Source organism: Clarias gariepinus, chromosome 21 (genome assembly GCF_024256425.1).
Source record: "Clarias gariepinus isolate MV-2021 ecotype Netherlands chromosome 21, CGAR_prim_01v2, whole genome shotgun sequence".
Classification (NCBI taxonomy): Eukaryota; Metazoa; Chordata; class Actinopteri; order Siluriformes; family Clariidae; genus Clarias; species Clarias gariepinus.
Window position 1 is genome coordinate 27853385 of NC_071120.1, and position 26818 is coordinate 27880202.

Sequence of the window (26818 nt, forward strand, 5' to 3'; positions counted from 1 at the left end):
GAAATGAATAATGTAAATATACATATATAAATAAATTATTTAGTTATTTATAATACCTTGCCAGGAAACATCATTCCAAGCTCGGCACTGCTTCCTAACGATGCTTCATGAGAAGGTCATGAGCGCCAGGGGAAACTGTGTTAGTAACAGATCTCCACCTCCTTCATCACTGACTTCATATCAACTCTTTGTAAAGCTTGTTGCTTTCTTCTGATTGGTCAGAAGGTTTATATCAAAGCGCTTGTTCTGATACGTGTCAGTATGGTGATTTTTTTAATGTCATTTATTTAGTAATTTATTTAAAGTTTAAGGAGGGAGTCTCTAGTGGAGAGGAGTTCAGTGCCTCACTTCGATGCCCGCGCGGTCGATTGAAATATCTTTCCTGAAACAGATGTAAGATGATAACGTTATCATAACAATGCTGCACGTCCACGCTGTACTTACACTCGCTCTGACGGCGGCAGGTAGCGTTAGCCCGCTAAGTTAAACACGCTTAAATTAAAATGTCTAAAGCGTGGCTGTATTTCACAAACAAAGAAGTCTGACGTGATCGTGACGTGCAACAAATGTCTTTCAACAACTGCTTATAATGCGGGAAACACGTCAAATCTAATGCAACACGGAGGACACGCGACAACTTCAAACGATTGGCGACGTACCTTCGATTTCAGAGATCTTTTTTTCTGTCTCCTTCTCCATCACCTTCTGTCCAAACTTGATCACGGACACTTGAGCGATCTTCTCTGCCTCTGAACACACAACACACATGTATATCCATATCTATATCTATATATATATATATATATATACACACATACACACACACGTACAAAATAAACTACGCTCTGATTGACAGTGCTGCTCACCAATCACGGCTCGCTTCCTCTCAGTCTCCGCCTCCTTCTCCACCACCTTCTGAGTCTGTGCGGCGATCAGCAGCTTGGTGCGCTCAGTTTCCCTAACACAAACACACAAAGTTATTAAGACAAGCTCTAGTAATTCCCAAAAGATCTGACTCAGCATATAAAAAATAAACACACACACACACACACACATCGAGATCTCTGAGAAGAAATCCTTCAAATCACATGAGCACTAAAGCTCTCTCTCTATCTCACTCCCACACACACACACACACACAATGTATAAACAAGCCTTTATTTGGGGATTAGGTTAAAACATTACACACCACACACACACACACCTTCCCATGCTGCAAAGTGGTACAGTCTGACCCACCTTTCCTTTACTGGATTGTACAAAATAAAAACATCTTTGATATTTATTCCTATTATATTCTCTACGTTTGAGGTTACCACCTCAACAGCATATGTTCTGTTCTGTTATGTCGTTGTTGTCGCACTGTCACTTTGTTGTTGCTCGTTTGCACATTTGCACGTGCACTTTATGTTGTCTGTAAAACCTGCAGATAGTCTTCCTTAGTTAGTTCGTTTTTTGTTAATTTATGTTGTAATTTATGTTAGGACTATCCGTCTTGTCACTGCTAGCCAGCTAACTAGGCCTCTTAGTTAGATAGTTTAGCTTCTCTGTTAATTTATGTTGTAAGTTTATGTTGCATGTAGCACCTTGGTCCTGGAGGAACGTTGTTTCGTGTCACTGTGTACTGTGTTTACTGTGTGTTTCAACTGTATATGGTTAAAGTGACAATAAAGCCTACTTGAACTTAAACTTATGAAGCCAAAGAATAATAAAAAAAATGCAGCTTGTCCAAGTCGCTGTTGCTATAAAAACGTTACGAACGTAATCGTGACATTGTGCTTGCTGTAAACAACATGCAACTTACATGAGCTCGTAGTTTCTGCGGATGGACTCGGGGATGTTGGGTTTAGTCACACGGACAGCCTGCGAAACACAAACAAGGGAAGAGAGACAGAATGATGAAAGAGTGTATAACGAATAAATTGTTATGCTATTAAGAAGCCATTAAAAAGTACTTCAGGCTCGACAAAAACAAAAAGGGAAAACAGTGAGTGCATGAAACAGCAGGAGAGAGAAACTAAGGAGTGTTAAATCCGCAGGAACACGACATCACCCTGTGGCTGAGCTCATTCTGCTTCTAGTGGAAAAAAAAGTAAAAAAAAAAAAGAAGAAAAAAAACTGAATTAAAGGAGTTTGGCACAGCAGCCTCTATTTACTGGAAGTCACGGAGGACGAGAGCGGCAGGGGGAAGGAGGAGGTTCAGACGCGGCTTATAGCGCTGACAAGAGTGTTATTGTAAAGTGCCACAAAAACCCAGAGCATCACTCAGCATGCAACCCGCGCTGTAGCTGATCCTTTGAGGGCACTCATAAAAGTGGGGAAGAAGTAAAAAAAAAAAAAAAAAAACAGAGACCAAAGTGACTTTTATCCTTTTACTCAGAGATTCATTTTGGTGAAAGAAGTAAATCCCTAAATAGTTACAGATCGTTTAATAAGCGTGTCCAGCAGTTCTAGAAAAAGAATCAACAATAGGCTTAGTGTTATCATGCTGCAGTGCTTCACATTTCTTACACCAAAAGCCAAAGAATTTCTTATTAATGAAAGAAATCATGTGTTGCACTTTACAATCTGTGTATAACTACGTTTAACTTTCTGGGGAAAAAAATTTTCAGATAAACTACAAGAAATGTAAATTTATTACTACAAGCGATAGATAAAAATGATTGGAATTTATTTTAAATAAATTTTTAGAAGAAAGATTTTTTTTTTTTTTTTTAAACATGATCGCTTGGCTTTTTAATACATTTTGTCCACTTGTCAACAAGCTTTCATATTCAGTTAATAAAAAGTGTTTTATCTTTAGTGCAACGAATGCACCGCATTAGAAGTTTAGTCTCCAGCTCTTCCAAGAGTCTCAAATTCAAATTCAAATTTTATTTGTCACGTACACAGTCATACACAGTATGAAATGTAGTGAAATGCTTACACGACCGCCAGTGACCTTAAAAAGAGAATTAAAGCTTGTAATAAGTAATAAATATGAATAAAAGAAATACGATAGAAAAATTTAAATAAAAAAATAAAAATAAAATTTAACTAGGAAAAATAACGAGCACTGTAACGAGCACTGTTGTTGTTATTGTTAAACCTTTTTCCTGATCATGTTCCAATACTTCTGGCCCTTGAGAACCCCAGAAAACTGTAAGCGTTGATGAATTTTCCAGCTGATGGTCGACTTTTGAACTTTTTCTCGGTCCGTGATGGAGGATGTTTTTGCTCCACATACGCCGTTTATTCTCAGGCTCGTAGTGATGAATCCGTGTCTTATCATCAGTAATGATTCTCTTTAAGAAACTTTCACCTTCCTCAGATTATTGCTCCACATTTAGTTTGCAGATATCCAAACGCGTCTGTTTACGCTTCAGCACCAGGTACACCCTTAGACCATAAAAAACACAACGAATCACTGCACGATGCTTTTCTTGTCCATTTTTGCTGCACAGCAGTGACTGGGGAAACAGAAAGTGCTGAGGAGACTTTTAAGATCACTGGAGTGCGGATGATTTTGACTCACCCTGGAACGACTTACTAAGGTGTTATTTTATGATCCTATTATTACGACTTGCCAGCTCCTTATCGTGACTTTCAATTACAACGTTCTATCTCACTGTTACTACTTTTCTTGTTACTGTGTTAGGATCTCGTTAGTGTTATTTAGTATCTTCTTATGACTGTGTTATTACGATTTCTTATTTCATGGAAACCCGTTACTGCGACTTGCCAAGTTCTTTGAAGATAACTGATGACTTGCTTGTGGTTATGATATGATGTAACTTGCTTACTCGTTATTACAACTTTGTTTGCAGTCAGATCTCATTATAGAGACTTGATGACTTGCGTAACTTGAGTTATTCAGACAGCTCGCATTGTCATGGTGTTAGTAATCTAAAATGTGAAAAAGACCTGCACTGCCTCTGACATGACACACACACATCAAACTAATCGCCCTCAGGTAAATCCTGCTCCGACACACTCCATGTACACATGCCTACACACTTACCATGACAAGCGATCTGCAACTGTGAGCAAATACGTTTGGAGCGATCGACTTGAACCAGGCTGACTGCGGCAGAACAGTTATCATCATTTATTAACTCATTATTTAGAGATCTCATTATCATGACTTGGCAACTCCTGATAGAAAACGATGATAGAAAATATGTGTCCTGTGAAGCGTGTGTGAATAATTCTAATTTCACAAAATCCACAGCCCAATGCAGTGAAAAACTGACAAAATGCCATCCAGGATTCCCCCGTGATTTAAAGGCTCAGAGACAATAGACTGATATGCTTTATATTGTATATTTGTCAGAGGTGTATAAGACTCACCTTGTCAGACTTAAGAACAAATCCGACTTAAGAACATGCTCCCGAAAGAGAACTTGTCCGTAAGTAGGAGACTACCTGTATTTTGTTAGCTATGACCATGTTAGCAATTTTAACTTAGTTATGTATTACAATCTACAACGTTTGCTCATTATTACAACAAATGACTGTTATTGTACTAAAACATGAGCAGCTAATTACAACAACTGCATCATTATTTTTATTTTCAGGGACTATTTATTTAATGTGTGATCAAAAAAAGAAAAAAACACCAGTAAAACCACAGTAACCATTACCAAGCTAAAGATATAGATTGGGCTACGAACGGACAGCTATTTAAACAGAAACTAAGCTACTGAATGTCAGAAATCAGGTAGTGGTTAAGGCTGTACGGTGGAAAAAACCCATATAAATGCCTTTTTATGTCATATGATAAAACTGGGAATGACACATTTCTCCAATAAAAGATTCTCATGACTGAGATGTATGCACCAGTTTGACCAGCCAAAGAACTGGATTTTTTTTTTATTTGTTCAGCGTGTGACTTAGAAAAAGAAACCAAAATGGAGCTGGTGGGGGTGGGGGGAACAAGAGCCTGGATTTAATTAGTATGATTCTGAACAATGGTCTTATGTAAAACAAACCAAAAAAAAATAAATAAGGTAAAGAGGATCCAACCATCGACCGATTCAAATGGGTTGGTTTTTATATCTGCACAAACAGAAGAAGGCGCTCTGCCCAAGAATCTGGTTTAGAGACATCAGTCTCCTGAGAGTTTTGGACCGAAACCTGTGGGAAAGTGGACAGAAGAGCACATGTGTGTGCTGCATTAAATTAAAAACTCATTATATGTAGCAAACACCAGCCAAGTTTTAAGAAAGGAGTCGTGTCCTGAAACCTTTGCAAACCAGAGTGAGACACAAGACAAGCTCTAATTAAAATACCGAGAGCTTTGGCCGACGCAGGACTTTCGTTTTGACTGCGAGTTGTCTGAGTGCTTGGCGCTGGGCTCTGAAATAGATCCAAAAGACTACAGAAATATCTTTATTCTCAGAAAGTCCATTACGCATCGATACTAACTAATATCTGAAAGCAGCGTTAGTCAGCTGCGTTAATCAGACTATCAGTGACTCTGAAGAAGAACAGAAAGAATGCAAAGGTTCAAGTTACTGAAGCACATTAAGAAGACAAAACACACAGGAATTGAAAACCATTCCAGGTGACAACCTCATGAATCTGATGAGTCTGCCAAGCTGTATGTGAGTACAGTATGTGAGTGTTCTGTGAGACTAACAAAGATTTTTAATGAATTTTGACTTGATAAACAAATAAGTCTTGGTTTACGAGTACCGGGTATCATGCATGCGCTTCTTGTGTTGACACCGAGCGTCACGTGATCACAACTGAGCCAAATTTTTTTTTCTCTTTTGGGCTGCGGAATTGTGGGTAATCGTCTCCCCTGTTGGGTCTTAATGCACATCTCTTACAGGTATAATCAACATCTGTGCATGCGTGTACTGTTTACTATAACACGGTGACGGTTTGTGTGTGTGTGTGTAAATAAAACATGTTTTATTTACACACACACACACAAATAAAACCTCCACTTCCTGCAATAAAGCAGAGTTAGAGGAAGTGACAAAGGCCTGGTTCAGACTGCTAAAGACATGTTTCAGTCTGGACGCTCCACATACAGTACGCAAATCATATTTCACATTGTCAGTTGCGTCACTCGCAACCCAATGCAAAGGTTTAAGTTAGGACATGAACATACATCTGGTGTGGGATAAAAAGCATGTAGGGAGACGATGAAAGAAATGGAGATGAGAATAAATCAATATAATTTCATACAAATTTAAGCTGCTGTGCCTTGGGAGGTCTCTGAGGGTCTTTCACTGCTTTTTGCACGATTACTGCAAATTATATAAAAGCTGCACCCTTAAATCTTCCATGCTTCTACGTCATTACAGAAATGGAAAACATTAGTCTGATAGCCTATTAGGGGGATGCATCAGTACAGGCAAAGGAAGAGTGGAGGGAAAGCAGGCAACAGGGTAGTAAATTAGGAATGTTCATGCAGCATGTGAGCCTCCGACATCTTTACCACAGCAACCGATGTGTCGGATTTGGGGCAACAGTCTGAACAGAGCCATGTATCATTTAAACACTTTTACATGCAAGTGTGGATGGTCAGTCCTAAAGAGCAGATTTGTGAAATAAAAATTGTAATTTCATGCAGTCTAGACAAAGGAACACATACAGGTAGTCCCCGACTTACAAACGAGTTCCATTCTGAAAGCGAGTTTGTAACTCCAATTTGTTTTTAAGTCTGACAAAATGAGTCCAATACGCCTTTGACATGCATATACAATGTAAAGCATACCAATCCAATTGACTAAATCTCTGTCCCCTTTCCAAAAACCTTAACCACGCCTAAGGAAGTGAATCTAACAGTGAAAGTCTCTGTGCCTTTAAATTGCGAGGGGAATCTTGGACGCCATTTTGTCTCAGAGCTGTTTTCCACTGTATTGGACTGTGAACTTTGTTTTGTTAAGAGTTTTCTGAAATTAAGATTATTCTCCATCAGAACAGCTCTACAGGACAAACATTTTCTATCATCGTGCTCCAGGACTAATTTCTTGAAACCGGTGAGGCCAACTCATTTCTCCCGTAATCCGGCCACCCCTAATAATGTTTTATTTGTGTGTGTGTAAATAAAACATGTTTTATTCACACACACCGTCACAGTGTTATATTAAACAGTACACGCATGCACGGATGTTGATTATACCTGTAAGAGATGTGCATTAAGACCCAACAGGGGAGACGATTACACACAAATTTCGCAGCCCAAAAGAGAAAAAAAAAACGTTAGCTCAGTTGTGATCACGTGACGCTCTGCGTAAAACCAAGACGCGCATGCATGATACTCGGTACTCGTAAACCAAGACTTGTTTGTTTTTCAAGTCAAAATTTATTTAAAATCTTTGCTCGTCTCGCGGAACACTTACATACTCGCAATCTGAGGTTTCACTGTAGTATATAATTGTAAATATTGGTATCTGGGGCACTGTAGTGTCTATTCTTTGTACAATACACGTGAACTACTTCCATGACTGAACCGCAATCTGTTTGTACCTGCGGAAATTCGTAACTTAAATGTTCGTAAGTCAGGGAATATAGCTATCACACCCACACACACAATGAAGACAACGAAACTACGAAAGGACATGTGTGGAATTATAGATTTATCAGAAAAGTGTTATAATTCTATAGTTTTTTATAATTCTTATATAATTCAATTTAATTTTATTTATATATCGTTTTAACAATGGTCATTGTCTCAAAGCAGCTTCACAAAAATGAAAGAATTTTTTAGAAAAGAAAATAAAAAATTTTTAAAAAACCTGCTCTGATGAGTCAATGTAAGATTTTTGGTCCTTCCATTAGTTTTTTTTTTTTTTCTAGATGTAGAGATGGTAAACAGATGGTTCCTGAATGTATGGTTAATGCTGTTAGGAATGCAGTTGATGAAAAAAAATTTATTAATAAAAATGGAAAGTTTGTTTTGCATCATATTTCTCTGTAGATCATCATATCCATTAAGTTGTCCGCCACATGAGGGTGCACTTGAAGTTCAGGAGATGGATGCGCAGTATCAGACATTGTGTTTTTGTAAAGTCAGTTGGAGGTAAAAAAAAAAAATTATTATTTGTGTAGCAACTGATCTGTAAATTTTTCACATAATAATTTGATATTAATGGGTTTGTTGGGATTGTGCCAGTGGAACTGTTAAATAACACTTAAATGAAAAAAAAAGGATATGCATCCTGATATCATTTAGTATTGATTGTTAACTATGGGGTTTAACTAATGATTAAGACAAATCTGAGAAATTTTGACAATTTAAACTTGATATAAAGTGAAAAAAATATATACATGAGTGAAAAAGAAGGAAACAATGAATTAATCAAAGTCTTACAATAAGGAAATTATGTTTGTTTTTTTTGCTGGATATTTTGACAGACAGTTGAATATTTGCCTATTTATTATCAAAAATAAAATTAAGTACAATATAAAAACAGTGATATCAATGATCAAAAATATGTAACAAGTTTGATGGCGTAATTCCTTCTACTGTTAATTCCTGTATTATGTTTATTCTACTTTAGCTTATCTTTCTTTCTTCCCTCACTGACTCTGTGTGTTTCTGCACAAGAAATTCCAGTGCACTCATACTGATGGTATGTGTAAAATTCTCTTGAATGTGGAACATGAGGTAACTAGATTACCGTTATAGATTGCTGTTATACAGCAGAACAGAATAGAATAAAGAATAAAAATGTGTGGAAAGGAAGAAAAACTAAATAGAACAGCTTTCTGAAGTCACCTGAATGATAAGACCGGGAGCCATGTGGGTCAGGTCCTCCTGCAGGGTGAGCTTCAGGTTCTCATCAATCTGATCTGCAACACACACGCACACACACACACCATAATCATGATTGTGCGATTATACAATAACAAAAATATGATAATTACACTATTACAGGCATAAATCCAAAACATTATTATATTATTCAAAATATTAATTGCTAATTAGTTACAAAGTCTGGTGTTTTGAACCATCACTCGTATAAATGAACAGAAGAATACAATACAATTAGTTATAACTATAATACAATTTTGTTTTCATTTATATTTAATCATTAAGAAGTTGTTAAAGTTTGAACATGTCATGCCGGTTGTGAAGCATGTGTGTATCAAACACGCCAAATTTTGGCTTATATAACCTCGGTCGGGTGACGTCATCTGATGAGACGCACCTGCAGGTTATAAATAGGAGTGAACCGGAAACATTCCTCAGATTGATTTGTCTGAACGGACGTCCGGTCACGTAGGCAGTGCGGCATTGGGACGCAGCATCTCGTTCCCGCCTTTTCAGGTAACAGGGTTACAGCAAAGTAACCCGAGACGTTCCCTTTCAAAGGCTACACTCGATGCTGCGTGAAAACGCTATGGGAACGAGAATACCAACGCCGCCGCACTGCAAGTGTCTGGACCCCAAGGTTGTGTAGCGTGTGCGCACAAGGCCGAAAAGGTCTCAGAACTATATCTGGGAAGCTGACTCGAGGACCTGTGAGCCCGGAGTGGCATGAACATCCAGATTATAAAATCTAACAAATGTGTGCGGAAAGGACCACGCCACCGCGTCACACACTTGCTGCAGGGGAATACCTCCTGCTAGTGCAGTAGATGAGGCGATCCCCCTGGTTAAATGAGCCCTGGTTCCAAGAGGCGAAGTGAGCCCACGGGCCTCATAGGAGAGGGCAATAGCATCTCTCACCCAGTGTAGTGACGGCCGCCCCGCCGGTTGCGGCCCCAAAACATGTAAAAGCTGCTCTGACTTATGCCACTGGCTGATGGTGTGGACGTAAATCTAAAGAGCACGTACTGGACACAGTAAGTCTCTCCTGCTCCAAAGCTGTAAAAGGCGGAGGACAGAAGGCTTCAAAAACAACAGGGTGCATGTTGAGAATGGAACTTTCAGGAGATAGTTCAGTGAGGATGCAAAATGGCCCTGACCAGCCCAGGGGCAAAGTCTAGGCAGGAAGAGGAGATTGACAGATCTCCAATCCTCTCAGAGAGGTAACGGCCCTTAGAAAAGACATCTCAAAGTTCAGAAACCTGAGGCGCTGACTCTAGTGGTTCAAAAAAAGGGTGTCAATTCTATTGTGCTCTTCAAGCACAATAGATAAAACCCACAAAAGGGACCATGTCACAGTAACCCCACCAATCAGGACGTGGCAGGCTGAAATTACGTACGTCCTGAGGGTACTAGGGCACAAGCCCGAGGACAACTTTTCCTACAGAGACTCCAGCACTGAAACATTTCGGCAGTGGACTGGGTCTACCTGTTTCGTCATGCACCAACTTTCATTTGAGGGCATAAGCTCTTCTAGGGGAGGAAGCCCTAGCACTTAGGATAGTCTTAATTACGCTGGCTGAAAGACCAGCTTGACTTAGTTGGTCCCGTTCAGGGACTGAACGTAAAGGTTCCAAAACTCGGGCCGGGGATGAAATATTGTCCCCTGCGCCTGAGACAGAAGATCCCACCTCATTGGAATCACCCATGGTGAGCCGTTGAAGAGGGATACTAGAACCACACTCTGGTCGGCCAACAGGGCGCTATCAATAAGAGGCGCAAACACTGTTGATGGACCCTCGCCAAGACTCCCGGGAGCAGAGCTATCAGGAAAATACGCATAAAGGCGTAACCAGGGCCATGTACGGGCCACGGTGTCCAGACCCGGGGTAGCTGGAAGAGTCAGAGAGTAGTAAGGGGACATTTGCTGACCTTGCGAGGCAAAGTGGTCCACCTCTTCTACCTGAAATCTCTCCCAGATTGACTGACTATTTTTGGGGTGGGTTTTCCATTCCCCGTGTGTCAGAGATTGACTGGACAGAACAACTGCTCCCACATTCATATGCCCTGGAATGTAATTCGCCCTGAGGGACAGAAACCTGGTGCGCTAGCTATTTAGCAGTCCGCCCTGTCGCACAGCAGTCGCACAGTCCGCCCTGGCGATTAATATATGAGACTGCCATAGTGTTGCCACCCGCACTAGGACATGGTAGCCTCTCAACTGCTGGAGGAAGTGCTTTAGGGCCAGAAATAGAGCCATCATTTCGGGGCAATTGATGTGCCGCGCAAGAAGATGGCCTCTCCAGCTCCCTTGGGCTGGAGGGTCATCAAAGACCGCACCCCAGCCCATGAGGGAAGCGTCTGTCGTTAGCATCTGCGACGACAAGACGAACTTAGAGTGGGACCCAAAGTCAGAAACCGGGGTCTGAACCACATAAGAAGGGTACGAAGCACCTGGCACGTAACCTTTATTGGGGATTGGCCCTAGAGTGAAATCCCCAGGTTCTTAGCCACAACTAAAATGCTCTCATGTGCAGAAGGCCCAAAGGTGTCACCGTGGATACTGCTGCCATAAGAGCTAAGATCTATGAAAGTGATGGTCACTTTCCGGTCTAGCTTGATTTCCTTGAGGGTGTTGAGAATGGATTCGACACGAGCGGGAGACAGCTGTGCCCGCTTACGATCGAATCCCATGTGACACCCAATATGTTGTCCTCTGAACAGGAAAGAGCACGCTTTTCATGGCGTTGGGTCTCAATCCTAAGAAACAAAGATGAGCTAGGATGACATGCTGATGTCAAAGCGCTAGCTACAGTACTGAGACTGGGCCAGCCAGTCATCTATGTAATTCAAATACGGATGCCCTGGAGTCGTAAGCGCCAGAACTACATCCATGCATTTCATATATGTGCGGGTGAGAGAGCTAGACCAAATGGAAGGACCCGATACTGGTAAGCTTTGCCCCCGAAAGCGACCTTAGGAACCTCCTGTGTTGTGGCAATATTTCTATATAAAGTAAGCGTCCTTCAATCGATTGTCCCGAATCAATCGCTTGGTAGGATTTGAGAGCAATCACTTTGACAGTCAACATTTTGAAGCTGTATTTATTTCCCCCCCCCCCCCCTTCCTCTTGGGAACCAAGAAATACCGACTGTAGTAGCCTGACTCACTGTCTGGTAGGGAAACATGTCCCATGGCCCCATTCCCCAGCAACTTCTGTCAGCAGATGCGCACTTTCTGGTTTCACGGAAGTGGAGACCACGCCGTTGAAACACGGAGGGTGATGTGAGAACTGCATCCTGTAGTTTCTCTCTACAGTGCTTAGTACCCAAGGAGATATGCTTGGCAGTAGTTTCCACGCTGCCAGTTTCTCTGAAGGGGGCAAAAGTCTCAGCGGCTTGGTTAACCGGGGGGGGGTGGGTGTTGGCAATGTTAGATGTTCGTCATCCTGAAACATGGCAGGAAAAAAAACGAAGAGCTAACACTTTATTGGAGACTGGTGTTGCCCGAAACACCAGTGGTGGCGGAGCAAAAAACACCGACCTCCTGGGGTGCCAGGGAGAACACTGTATTCTCGAAAGGAATCCTGCGTGCCTCTCCCCATTGGGGGGCCACCCCCATGGTCCTGGGCACATGAACCTCAGGGCTTCTTTGTGAGGAAGACAATATGCCAGTCTGAGCTCTTTTGAGGCGGATTGTAAAGCGCAGGCACGACGCACCCCAATCTTTACGAGGGGGTCCCCGGCTCAAAAACACTCTCCTTGTGTGTTTCACGCCTTGCAAGCGTCAGACCCGGTCAAGACTGGGTGACCGACAGTCCCGACTCTTGAGCACGGCGGGGAAGGAATTTCCGAGGGCTTGTTCATATAACTTCGCCTCATGAACCTAGTGGCGAATGAGTTAACGACATCGCCAAACAGGCCGGAAGGCGAAATAGGGGCATCAAGGAGGAATGCGCGATCCTATGCTTGATGCTGCTGAGATTCAGCCATAAGTCTGTGGCCCGGCGTAATTCCGGAACGCCCTATCTTGAAGAGCCCCGCCAGTACTCAAGTCTCTCAGCAGGTCAGCCTGGTAGACCTGCAAAACCGTCATGGTGTGCAATGGAGCACCAACCAGACCTGCTGCCTGAAAAGCTTTTCCCTCCAGGGAAGATAAAAGTCTACACAGCTTGAAAGGAAGTAATAGCTTTTCAGGGAGGATGATGTCCCAGGAGAGATAGCCTGGAAGCGTCTCTTCTATCTGGGCGTCATCATATAGCCCTGCGCTTCCACCTCAACTATATTTAAACAAATAAATAAAGTAGATGGCAGGAAAACACAGAATAGATACAGCTTACTCCATGAAAGGGTTAACTCATATGGAGATTGCTAAGAAAAAGGGAGAGAGCGTTGTTGAGGCTCCGCCCCCCGGCCACCCGACAGAACCTGCCGTCTAATGTTTTTTTTTTGTTGTTGTTTTTTTTTTAGTGCTTGGGTGCTATTTCCATCTCCGCGGCGCGAGAGAGAATATTTATCCTTGCCCATTCACAAGAAGCGCAGCGCGCGCTTGCGAGCGGACAGAGGGATTTCCCGATCCAACGAGGAAGTGAGAGACAGGAGTTTTAAATCCGTCTCTCACAGCTCTGCTGGATACACGCGTTTTAAGCCCCAGAAATGCGCCGCGGCCCGCAGCTTCTCAAGGAATGCGGGGCGCGCGCAAGCACTTTATTCGAAGCAGTAAAGTGTAGAGATCGCCCTCCGATATGTATTTATCAGACACGGAGGGATATCTCAATTAAAACTCTGCCATATCGGTGAGTTAAACACTTTCTTATTTTGCTGGTTTAAACACACACACATACACAACAAGGTCAGTGAAGACAAAAGATCTGAGGAATGTTTCCGGTTCACTCCTATTTATAACCTACAGGTGCGTCTCATCAGATGACGTCACCCGACCGAGGTTATATAAGCCAAAATTTGGCGTGTTTGATACACACATGCTTCACAACCGGCAACATGACAAGATGTTTCCCATAGCGTTTTCACGCAGCATCGAGTGTAGCCTTTGAAAGGGAACAGTGCTATTTCTTTGCCTGTGTGATATTTTTTTTTCTTCGTCATGTGTGTAGAGTTGGTTAAAATAAAATAAAATTCAATTCATCATAATTTCAAGGTCGTTCATTCTATATACACTATTGCACAATCCGGACCCCTAGATAGATTTATTAAAACGTGAGGTAATGCAAATAAAACTTACAGGAATCTTAAAGTGCTCTGGGTTTAAACGATTTAAAGCCACACACAAATAGCATATTTATCTTAAAAAAAAGAAAGTGCAACATAAAAACTGTTAGATCAAATATCACAGACATAAGTCTGATTCTACTATTTATTCCTGTATTATGTTTATTCCACTCTAGCGTATCTTTATTTCTCTCCCTCACTGACTTCCTGCACAGGAAATTCCAGAGCATTCATACTGATGTGTAAAAATTTCTTGAATATTGAACATGACATAACTATGTGTATATAACCGGTTATAAACTGCAGCCTTTTGTTGTTAAGTTATTGCACAGGGTCATATCCTAATATTAATTTTTATAGGATTCATTGTGCAGCTTTAGATCCAAGTAAATCCACTCTAACTTTGACTTTAATGCTGAAGGATTTATCTCCATTATCTCTGTTAACTCAGATTACAGAAAGTGGCAGCGTGTGATTAATGATTTAAAGGAAAATATACAACAGAGATATAGAACGTGTGCATGTTTAAAAAGTCAGACAAACAAGTTCATTTAGGATCTAATTCAACATTCCATGCTAATAGCTAATTCACGATTAGGAATTAAAAAGTGAGAAATTTCTGACCAAACCAGTCTGAACTCCGAGTGAGTGATGTCGAACACCGAGTCGGTATTTTAGATTTAACAAACGACTCTGTGTTTGTGTTGATGAGTCTGAAGCTATAGTGTTATATTTTATCTGAAAATTTAGCTGAATTCATGATAATACTTATGCTACAAAATGAAAAAATTATATCGTTTAGTGTTAAAAAAAATCACAGAGCCCTTGCAAAAATTACAATTTGCAAGTTTAACTGTGTTTAGTTGCGGCGTTGATTTAAAAGGAAAAGCTTGGGAATAAAACCCAGAGTGACTTCTTGTTCAGGTCTAGTATATGAACAACGTCTGCAGATCATGGTATCTGCAGCACCGAAACATTTCTCCTCTCCGCATGCTCTTTACAATTTTGGTCACCTCCCATACTGATAACTAAAATTCATTTTAAACTGGTTCACCACAACAACAAAAAAAATTCCTTCATAATCTTCAACTTATCCAGAATTCTGCTGCCCGTATCATAACCCCAAATACCCATAATGCATCACATCGACACCTCCCTTCACCGGGATCTCCTGGCTACCTATCAAATATCTTAACATTTTCTTCCTCACTTTTAAAGCACTCCATAATCTTATTAATCAGAGCTCGTACAGTTCTACACCCTCACTCACACTTTACGCTCTTCCTCCTCGAGGTTCCTCTTTACAACAACCCCCGCCCCCCTCCGCCTAAAAGAAGCAGTGTTTACACTATTTGCTGTAGACAGTACTGTTAAGTGGACACAGACACTACAGTAACAGGAGAGAATAAGTAGCAGCTTTACACTTGACTTGAAAAAATAAATACATAACACTAATTCTATAATTATTTAAAGTAAAAAGAAATCCAGGCCTCTGAAAGACTTCTTTCTAAGACTTCAAAGACTTTTTTTTTTTACTTAAAAAAATAAATAAATAAAACTAATTCTATAATTATTTAAAGTAAAAAGAAATCCAGGCCCCTGAAAGACTTCTTTCTAAAACTTCAAAGACTTTTTTTTTTACTTAAAAAAATAAATAAATAACACTAATTCTATAATTATTTAAAGTAAAAAGAAATCCAGGCCTCTGAAAGACTTCTTTCTTAGACTTCAAAGACTTTTTTCTGTTGGTCACAATCACACTTCACACACACACACACCATCACACAGCTTCACCTCTGTTACACAGCTACACTGACTAATCTGTAGAAAATAATTGCTCATCCTTGGGAATAATCCAAGTGTAGCCTTGAGTAGGATTACATCAGTGTCAGGGTGATCTCAAAACACACACACCCACACACATCAGACATGACGTAATAAAAGTAAATCATGTTTAAAAATGTCCAAGTGATCACCGTGCACAATTAACCTTCTCAGCTCTCTTTTATGTAGTGTTCGAATCAAAGCAGGACTTTTGATAACAGTACAGAATAACAGAACACAGTTCTGAGAGTAAACACTCCCTTTATTTCTTTATAAAATCCCCTGATACACTAATGCACTTATCTCAGTGTTTCACTAGTGCTTGGACACCATCAAGGTAGAAAGTTTTCTCAGCAGACTTCCTGATTCGCTTTTAAAACGCGTCAACACGGGCCTCGACCAATTAGATCGCGTTACGCGGATGTTGCTAGACAGCAGGGAGCTGGTGCCTAGCATAAAATAAATAAATAAATAAATAAATAAATAAACATTTTAGGGGACACTGAGGCAGCTGGGATTCGAGCTCATGAGCCGTACAATTAAATTTGACTGGAACAGAATCGGATATCTGTGGGGCCCTTAAAGAGACCTCTGGGGGGAGAAATGGGTGGGGGGAGGAAAAAAAAACCAAGATGGAGAGAATAAAATATCTGTTAAAGAAAACAAAAATCTAAGGAGGAAAAAACAGAAGGGCAATGTTTGCAAATATTTTTTTTTATATACTTGCAGCGCGCACTTTCACTTTGCAGACTTTTGATCAAAAGACAGATAAATGCAACGATATGAGCAAATTTACTAATAAAAATGCAGACATAATCCCCCAAAGAAACACAACAAACACAATGTATAGTAGTCGCTACATAAACGCTGTCTTTTCTATGCTGCGCGAAACACGCCTTCCATGCCTAAAACAGCCTTTATTTTTGGTTTCTCTCCCCGATTCCCTGTGAGGAGTGTATCTGTGAGGAGTGTATCTGTGAGGAGTGAATCGGTGAGAAGTGAATCGGTGTGAACAGCTGAGGCCTGGTGTCACCTGATCCTGATCCAGGTGTCAGTAGGTCTTACATATTCATGAAAAGTCAGCTCTGCTGAAAAACGTTTCAGTCACAGGCAAGTCAGTCACTTTACCCCAAACAAAAGGTGGTTCTAAGTGTTATAATTGACTTGTTTTGCTATGGACACACATAAAACACTTTTATGACCTAACTTTTGTATTCAAAACAATTTGCCAGGTTTGTTTATTCTCCTTTTTCTTAAGTTTGAAACTGTATTTTTTTGTGTGTGTACTTTGACATAAGTTTAAAGGTCGCACGTGAATCTGACATATTCACATCAGCCACATTGTGAAAGTTATGACCTATGCTGTTGACCTGATATGAGTTTAAGCGCGGTGGTGTTTCATACCGAACAGCCCGATGTAAACCTCCTGGAGTGTGTGTACGCTGCAGAACTGGTTCAGCTCATGGTGCACTTTGTTGAAGATCAGAGCCTTGTCGTAGTCCACCGTGTAGTTCTTCACGATGCTGTACACTGTGCAGGGAGGAGAGAGGAACGGTGACGCCCATATAACCTCACACACACACACACACAGTACTGACAGCTTTAGACTTTAGTCCCATTTATCCAAAATGTTACTCTTCAGCTATGACTCGATTTAATGTCTAAAACACTCACACTGCTATCTATAAACCTAAAGATGAAAAGGAGCGGAGAACTTCCTGAGCTCCAAATCGCGTTCTCTCTCAGCATATGGTCTGGCATCGGATAGGGGGGGCGTGGCCTAACACGGCATAAAGAATGCTGTTTGTTCCTAAAAAATGCTAGAGCTTGTTTATTGTATAAATATTATATACTCAGCAAAAAAAGAAACGTCCCTTTTTCAGGACTGTTTATTTCAACAATAATGTTGTAAAAATCCAAATAACTTTACAGATCTTCATTGTAAAGGGTTTAAACAATGTTTTTCATGCATGTTCAATTAACCATAATCAATTAATTAACCTGCACCTGTGGAATGGTCGTTAAGACCTTAACAGCTTATAGAAAGTAGGCATTTAAGGTCACAATTCTAAAAACGCAGGACACTAAAGAGACTTGTCTACCGACTGTGAAAAACACCCAAAGAAAGATGCCCAGGGTCCCTGCTCATCTGTGAGAACGTGCATTAGGCATGCTGCAGGGAGGCATGAGGACCGCTGATGTGGCTAGGGCGATAAATCGCCATGTCCGCACCGTGAGACGCCTAAGACGGCGCTACAGGGAGACGGGAAGGACGGCTGATCATCCTCGCAGTGGAAGACCACGTGTAACAACACCTGCACGGGATCGGTACATCCGAATATCACACCTGCGTGACAGGTACAGGATGGCCACAACAACTGCCCGAGTCACACCAGGAACACACAATCCCTCCATCAGTGCTCAGACTGTCCGCAATAGGCAGTCCATGAGGAGGAGATGCACTGCAGTACTTCAAGCAGCTGGTGGCCACCAGATACTGACTGGTACTTTTAATTTTGAGCGTCCTTCATTCAGGGACACATTGGGAAACGTTTTTAGTTTATGTCTTATGGTGTTCTCTTTTAGTGTTCATACAAATATTTACACATTAAGTTTACTGAAAATAAAAACAGTTGAAAGTCAGAGGACGTTTCTTTTTTTGCTGAGTGTATTACTGCAGTCGAAAAAGGGCCAATCAGAACGCATCATCGCCATGTCGACCAATCAGAATCAAATATATTTGTCATTAAATAAAAGCATCCTGCTAATAAACCAATCAGGACTAGCCAATAAGGAGAGGAATTCCCAGTCACCGCCCAATGCGTCAGTACCATTATTCTTAGGTGTCTGTCTGATTAAAATGGCGATTCTACAAAGTACAAGTACATGTGAATCACCACATGAAGGAATCACGATTTTTACCTGAACCAATTTATTTAGATTCCCCCTATTCCTATGTCTTTACTATCCACCACCATATGTACCATATGAATTCTTTTTAGACTTACCTTGTATTTTATTGGTCATTAATAACCAAGATTACCTCGTAGAGCTGATTTAGCTAATTTACCATTTATAGGGTGCCATTACTTGTGCACTAACTCTTTTCATAGACGACTTCTGCTTCTGTTTTAAACTCACTCTCTTTCAGATTTTTTGCATAAAACAAAAAAAACCTTTCAATCTAGTAGCATGTGATGTCTGAAAGCACCAGGTGTTAAAGCTGAAGTTTTAACTAGTAGCAGAGTTAACTAACTAAATTAAAAATAAATAAATAAAAGATTCCAGTTGGATTAAACAAGACACAGTGGAGATTTGTTTAGTTAACACAGAAATAAAGGACAGGTTGATTTACCGGCTGATGGTATGAGGTAGTTCACCACTTCAATCCGATCGAAATAGATCATCACCCCACCGCTGGAACAAAAACACATTTCTGAACTGTTTGTGGGCTCTTTATCACGTCCATAACCCCAGACGCCCCGCCCGCGTGTCCTGGTACCCGTCTCCTTACCTTGTGCCACATGGAACGTTCTTCACCTCGTCTGTCTGCAGTGTGGTCTGTGAAATCAAAGCCGAGACAAAAGAACAAACGTTACCTGGACGTCCAAGTGTGAAGACGCCGTACACACCGTGTACTTGAGCTGTGTGCGCAACGTCAGCGATTAGCAGCAGGACATAGATTTCATTTTCGTTTAGAGACGCTGAGACTTGGCAGTAAGAAGATCAGACTGTCTGATTGATAAGATAACGGTGCTGAATTCCTGCCCAGAGCGCCAACAGATCCCTATTTGTCCTGGAACGCCGTCACCCCCAAAATCCCAACAGTTTCCCACACACTCTGGTCCTCACACATGAGGCTTTTCTCATTTGTAAGCTAAGATTGTGAAGTTTTGTACGGTACAGACAGAGAGACAGTATAATGTAGGGTTAGAGAGTAGGAGAGACTAGAATGAAGAACTTTATCTCCTCCTGCTTTGAACACCTCTGAACAGAGCACTGTCTGTTGATTTAGGTCAGCAGGGTGACTTTACAAAGTCTACACAGGCCTCAAAAAAGGCTCTGCTCAAAATATCACCCCAAAGATATAAAAAAATGACTTTCTACACATGATGTGTTTGTATATGCTTATACATATTAAATGCCAGGACTCGCTCATTAGGTCACATTCGAAACTTTTAAAGCTGGTGTAAGTAACAGTAAGGACATGGGTCTCGTGACAGGCAAATCTGCAGGAAACTACACCGCGCGGGTTTCTGGACAGGCAGACGCACAGTTGCTAGGTCACGCCGCCATGATGGCAACCAGCAACAGCGAGTTGCTCCGGTAATGGGGCAAAGGAAAAGAAAGGTGAAAATACAAAAAAAAGTAGAAAACTGGAAAGAGAAGAGAGAACCTAATATTGAAGAGACGAGGACATTTTTTGTTCCTGTTCACAATCGCCTCCACTCTGCCCCGCCTGCACTCAGCCCCCCTCATAACCATATGATACGATGGTTTGCGGAGATTAAATCCTGAGATTCTGCACTTTCCAACAGTGTGTTGCGTTACCACGTTCCTGAAGGATTTAAGGTGTAAAAATGGTGTACAGTTGAATCTTGGATTACAAGCATAATTCGTTCCGGATGTGGACTCGTATTCCAAAACACTCATAAAGCAAATCAAATTTTCCCATAAAAAATTATGAAAACTAAAATTATTTGTTCCACAGCCCAAAAAACAAATACATAAAAATAATTAATAAAAAATATAAAGTAGAATTAAAACAAATTAACCTGCACTTTACCCTTAAAAAAAAAAAGAATAAATCCTGACAGATAAGTGTTTCTCAGAAACCGCGTTACTCGCAATCCGAGGTTTCACTGTACAGTACACTGGTAGTGTGAGGGCACTCGCTAGACTGTGTTTCTCACCTGTACTGACTTGTAGGTGGTGATGAAAGGCAGCATGAGGTGAAACCCCGGGCCACTGGTAGCCGTCAGCAGAGCGCCACCTCTGAGAACCAAAGCAGAAAGTTAGTCCATTTATTTAAGACCCTGCAGCTAAACTAGGACGTTTTTTTATTACCTGCCAACATTTTTAGGCGTAATACCAAGAAACGAAAAGAAAAGAAAAAGAAAACTTAAAAAAAAAGACAGAAAAAAAGAGTAAAAAAGACAAAAAAGAAAACTAAAAAAAAGGAAGTAAAAAGAAAATTGAAAAGACAACAGACAGAAAAAGATAAGATAACACTGTGCCAAGAATACTGAGAGTATGCCAAGATAGTTAGTTAGTCCATGATAGCAAGGAATGAATAAATAAATAAATATTGTGTTTGGTCAGCCAAAGAAACAAAAAAAATTATACAGACTTTAGAAAAGTATGATGTACAGTCATGTCCAAAAGTTTTGAGAATTACATAAATATTGGAAATTGAAAAGGTTGCTGCTTATGTTTTTCTAATAGCAATTTGCATATACTTGTAGGCATTTCTCAATTGAAGTCATAACACATAGTGAACAATGGCGCTCCATGTGGACAGAACAGGTAAGTGCATTTTCCAGAATTTTGACATACAGTGCATTTCACAAATCATTTTGTCCCCTAAAACGGTGTTTTTGCAGCACAGGTGAAGTGTGGTTACACCTTAAGAAGAAAAAAACTGTAATGTTCTAAAAATTACAGCAATATATAAAATATATTTAAAAAATAAAGTAAAAAAGTGAGGAGAAAAAAGTCCTTGTTGTGTGTAGCAAGCGCGCAGGCAGGCACATGCGTGTGTGTGTACTGTACTACACTCCGTTACATTTTGGCTTCAAACTTTGAAAAATGCACGAGAATTTGCATCTTATAGCTACAGCGCCACCTGCTGGAGAGAATCATTGTTGACTGTGAACATTGTAAATATTGATTTAAAAATCAAGAGTAAATGCAGAAAAGAATTAACCTGTTAACTTTAATTCGAATCATAATAGTTATCTGCGAGATTATTTTAAGCACATATGTAGTCATGCGTCACCTGTGATAAACAGCTGTGTGTCCTTCTTCAATCTTGTGAACGGCGGAAAACAACGCAGCGCCTCCGATGGCCAGGATCACAGAAAGCACGGCCCCCGCTGTCATCCTGACCTGCTGAGGAAAACCACACACATTGTCATTCTAGTACAATTCAACACACCTAACTATGTAGAGTGTATGCAGCCTAGTAAGTGCACTACATGTCCAGGGAGGAAAGAACAAAACTCAGATTACATGCCTGATCAAGTCCACTCTGTGTCCAAGATGAAAGTAGATATGAATAACACACCCAATCACATGCACAATATATCAATTATAGAGCCAGATGTGGACTATACACCAAATCACATGCACTATACACTGCGTTCCAAATTATTATGCAAAACATATTTTTCTTAGATTTTCCAAATTACCTATATGAATTGCAGTCATTGTAATTTTCCAGTCATCAACTATTAGAGTCCAATTGAAAGGTTTTTGAACAAACTGCCCAGTGATAACAGCATATTTAAAGAAAGAAAAAAAAAAAACACTCAAAATGCACTCAAATGCATGTTTCAAATTATTATGCACAACAGAGTTTCCAAACTTTTCATTTTTATAAAGAACAAAAAATGGTCATTTGTAAAATTATAAGCATTAGCAGGTTATTACAAACTTAAAGGTAACTGAAATCAAACAGTATTCAAGTCAAAACTTTATTATAGGCGATGTTACATTTACACATAGGACCCCCTTGTTTAAAAGGAGCTTCTGAACTCTCCCATCCACTGAATTTGTCAGGTTTTGGATGGTATCTGCTTCAATTGTTTTGCATGAGGACAGAATAGCCTCCCAGAGCTGTTGCTTAGATGTGAACTTCCTCTCACCATCTTAAACACTCCTTTTGATGATGCTCCAGAGGTTCCCAGTAGGGTTGAGGTCAGGGGAGGATGGGCCCCCACCCCCCCAATCCTCACCTGACCTCAACCCTATTGGGAACCTCTGGAGCATCATCAAAAGGAGTGTCTATGATGGGGGGGGCACGCCATAAGTTTGTCCCCTTTTATACCCATAGCAGCCAGAGATGCAGATGTGTTCTTTGCAGCATGAGACGGTGCATTATCATGCATAAAAATGATCTTGCTGCAGAATGCACGGTTCTTCTTTTTGAACCATGGCAGGTAGTGCGCTTTGAGAAACTCCACATACTTTATGGATGTCATTTTTACCCCGTCAGGGATCCTAAAGGGGCTGACAATTTCTCTTTCCATGATTCCAGCCCAAAACATTACTCCACCTCCTCCTTGTTGGCGCCGAAGCCTTGTTTGCATAGGGTGGCCATCAACCAGCCATCCACCACTCCATCCATCTGGACCATCGAGGGTTGCACGACACTCATCGGTGAACAAAACAGTTTTGAGGTCAGTCTTCATGTATTGTTTGGCCCACTGGAGCCGTTTCTGCTTGTGTGCAGTGGGTAGGGGAGGTCCAAAGGATGGCTTACGCACAGCTGCAAACCTCTGGAGGACCCTGCATCTTGTTGTTCGGGGCACGTTGGAGGCACCAGCAGCTTCAAAAACTTGTCTGCTGCTAAGGAAAGGCATTTTTGCAGCTGCTCTTTTAACCTGATGTAATTGCCTGTTGGAAAGAGTCCTCAATCTTCTCTTATCAGCACGCACACGTGTGTGCTCTAAATCAGCAACATACTTGTTGTCTTGGCAATGTTGATTGTTCTCATGCCTTGACCTAAACACTCAACAATTTGTTGCTTCACAGCAGCCGACAGGTCCTTTTTCTTTCCCATGCTGGTTGAAAATTTAGGCTGCTTAATAATGTGGGACAGCCTTCTTAAGTAGTGTTGCATTTAATTGATCACACACCTGAAAAACTAATTAGCACAGGTGGCTGCAATTGCTTTCAGTGATATAAAGAGACCCGACACACATCACCATCCATGAGTTCAACTGACAAACAAAAAAATCCTTACCTTATCACTCCTAAACACTTTTTGCATAATAATTTGGAACGCAGTGTATATCCATTATAGAGCCAGATGTGGACTATACACCCAATCACATGCACTATATATTCATTATAGAGCCACATGTTTACTATATACCCAATCACATGCACTATACTGTATATCCATTATAGAGCCACATGTGGATTATACTCTCTATCTAGTGCACTATATATCCATTATAGAGCCAGATGTGGATTATATTCTCTATCTAGTGCACTATATATCCATTATAGAGCCAGATGTGAATTATGCAAATCATTGAGTGCACTACATATACAATACCCAGCCAGATGTGAATTATGCACCACATTGAGTGCAATATATATACAATACACAGCCAGGTGTGGATTATACTACACTATCTAGTGCTTTGCATATCCATTACAGAGCCAGATGTGGATTATACTCCCTATCTAGTGCACTATATATCCAATACAGATAAATTTTCTTTTCATACTATATTTTTCTTATTATTATTATATTCATATTTCGTATTCTTTACTTGAATACTCTATTTTCTTTTAAATTTTTAGGTCATGGGCAGTTGTAAAAACATTTCACTGCATATTATACTGTTTATGACTGTGTATGTGACAATTAACATTTTCATTTGATTTTGAATTTAATAGTGTACCAAATGTAAATTATATGCCCTATCTAGTGTACTATACATCCAATATAGAGTCTCACGTGGAATAAACACCCTATGTAGTGTACTATACATTCAATATAAAGCCATATGTGGATTATATGCTCTATCTAGTGCACTATACATCCAATAAAGACACAGATGTAGATTATATGCCCTATCAAGTGCACTATACAACCAATACAGATACAGATGAGGATTATATGCCCTATCTAGTGTACTATACATCCAATACGGAGTCACACGTGGAATATACACCCTATCTAGTGTACTATACATCCAATACAGACCCAGATGTGGATTATATGCCCTATCAAGTGCACTATACATCCAATACAGACACAGATGAGGATTATATGCCCTATCTAGTGTACTATACATTCAATATAAAGCCATATGTGGATTATATGCCCTATCCAGTGCACTATACATCCAATACAGACATGGATTATATGCCCTATCTAGTGTACTATACATTCAATATAAAGCCATATGTGGATTATATACCCTATCTAGTGTACTATACATTCTAAACAGAGCTTTTGTTGTTGTTGGTCTTTCAGCTGCTCCCGACAAGGGGTCGGAATATCCAGTCCGCACTACAACTTGGCACAGGTTTTACACCGAATGCCCTTCCTGACACAACCCTCCCATTTTATCCGGGTTTGGGACAGGCACTGCATCCAGTGGCTGGGGTTTGGACACTGGCTGGGAATCGAACCCGGGCCTTCCGCAGGCGAAACACCTACCACTGAGCCACCAGTGCCCTATACATCCAATACAGAGCCAACCGTGGATTATATGCCCTATCTAGTGCACTATACATCCAATACAGACCCAGACGTTTATTATATGCCTTATCTAGTGCACTATACATCCAATACAGACTAAGATGTGGATTATATGCCCCATCTAGTGTACTATATATCCAATATGGAGCCAACTGTGGATTATATGCCCTACTTCGTGCACTATACTTCCAGTACAGACCCAGAGGTGGATTATATGCCCTATCTAGTGCTTTAAACTTAAGGTTTTTTTATATTGATATTTATTTGTAAAAGCCCAATGATACACCTGCCTGATATAGATTATACACTCTAAACAGTGCACTACCAGGCTACTAAAGAGTTATCGTTCTAATCCTAATCTAAGATCTAATCGTCGTGTTTGTTGTTAAAATCTGGAAAGTGTTTAATCATTAACACACTAGCATGAGAGAAACTTACTTTGATAGCTAGCTTAACTAGCCGGTCTAATAACTATTAGCAGGTTGCTAACTGGCTCGCTTGAATCAGACAACTTAAAACAGTTCTTTCTAAAACATTAAACGTTCGCTCGGTTTAAGGTTTAACAAAAACTCAACACAATATCCGCCGATAATCCGCGGTTTAACTGAAGCGAACTAGAAGAAAACAGAGCATTACCTGTCTAAATTAATTCAGATAATCCGGGTTAGACACCTGAGCGTCTCAAACTCTCCATGGCGTCATGACGCACGGTTACGTCATGACGCACCGGAAGTTCCTGCTGCTTCCTGGTTCTTCGTGCACCGCCGACGTTTGGTCGATAGGTGTCGCCAAAAGCCAGAGCTAGAGTTAGTATGGCAGCTTTTCACTTAGTTTGCAAATAGTTTTTTAAAGCTATCGCGTTGTTCTAAAAACATAAATGTAACTAAAAAGAGTTGTAAGTGGCATACGTATATGGATAAATATAAATGTAATTTACATATAATATGCACAGTATCAGCATACATATATACGATGTACACTGTCTTATATACGGAGCTATGTTGCTAAGGTAGAGCTTTCTGCACTTAGGTTGGTAATAGTGATGGGTATGTTTTAAAAATATAATCATATAATATATAATATGTTATTCAAATCCACCCATTTCTCTATTTAGATATGATAAATCATTATACTTGAGATGATGAAACTCTGTGAGACGTCAAAATATCCAACAAGTCCCCAGAGCCCAAACTGGACCTACGTAATTGTAAGACATTCGTAGGACCTTAAACCGTCTCCCAAATTGTACCCAATTCCCTGTTCTCCTCCAAGTCCACAGGATATCATCAAAAAACAGGTTACTTAATTATCCTTCATGTATAAAATAAAGTTATTCATGTCTTGCCTATCAATGTTCTCTTCCAAAATATATAACAAAGTGGCAAAAAAGCTATCACTGGCCCGGACCTGATTCCCATCAAGGTGTTCCCATCAAGATCAGTCTTGTGCTCAGTATTCCTTTTGTTAAATGTTCGAAACTCAAATTCAGTTGAATACCAGAATCTGCATTGGGATTTTAAAAGAGTTCTTTGGTGGTGTTTTGGTGACTAAATCTAAATCCAATCTTCTTGAATC

The 26818-nt window shown here is 40.4% G+C and overlaps 1 protein-coding gene across 2 annotated transcripts in view; it reads right to left on the reverse strand.

Annotated features, from left to right (window-relative positions):
• The window catches only part of erlin2 (ER lipid raft associated 2), a 30622-nt gene extending 4663 nt beyond the window's left edge, over positions 1–25959 (reverse strand). The window contains exons 1-10 of one of the 2 annotated variants that reach the window (XM_053480868.1): positions 25880–25959; positions 21800–21909; positions 20715–20796; positions 19316–19362; positions 19157–19218; positions 17206–17331; positions 8717–8790; positions 1805–1863; positions 867–958; positions 660–749 (exon numbers count right to left, since the gene is read on the reverse strand). In XM_053480868.1, coding sequence (XP_053336843.1) covers positions 660–749; positions 867–958; positions 1805–1863; positions 8717–8790; positions 17206–17331; positions 19157–19218; positions 19316–19362; positions 20715–20796; positions 21800–21903 — 736 coding nt within the window. In that variant the 5' untranslated portion in view covers positions 21904–21909; positions 25880–25959. Of the gene's footprint in view, positions 1–659; positions 750–866; positions 959–1804; positions 1864–8716; positions 8791–17205; positions 17332–19156; positions 19219–19315; positions 19363–20714; positions 20797–21799; positions 21913–25879 lie in introns of both variants that reach the window. The other variant, XM_053480869.1, reaches the window with a different exon arrangement.
• Positions 25960–26818: the final 859 nt, after the last annotated feature.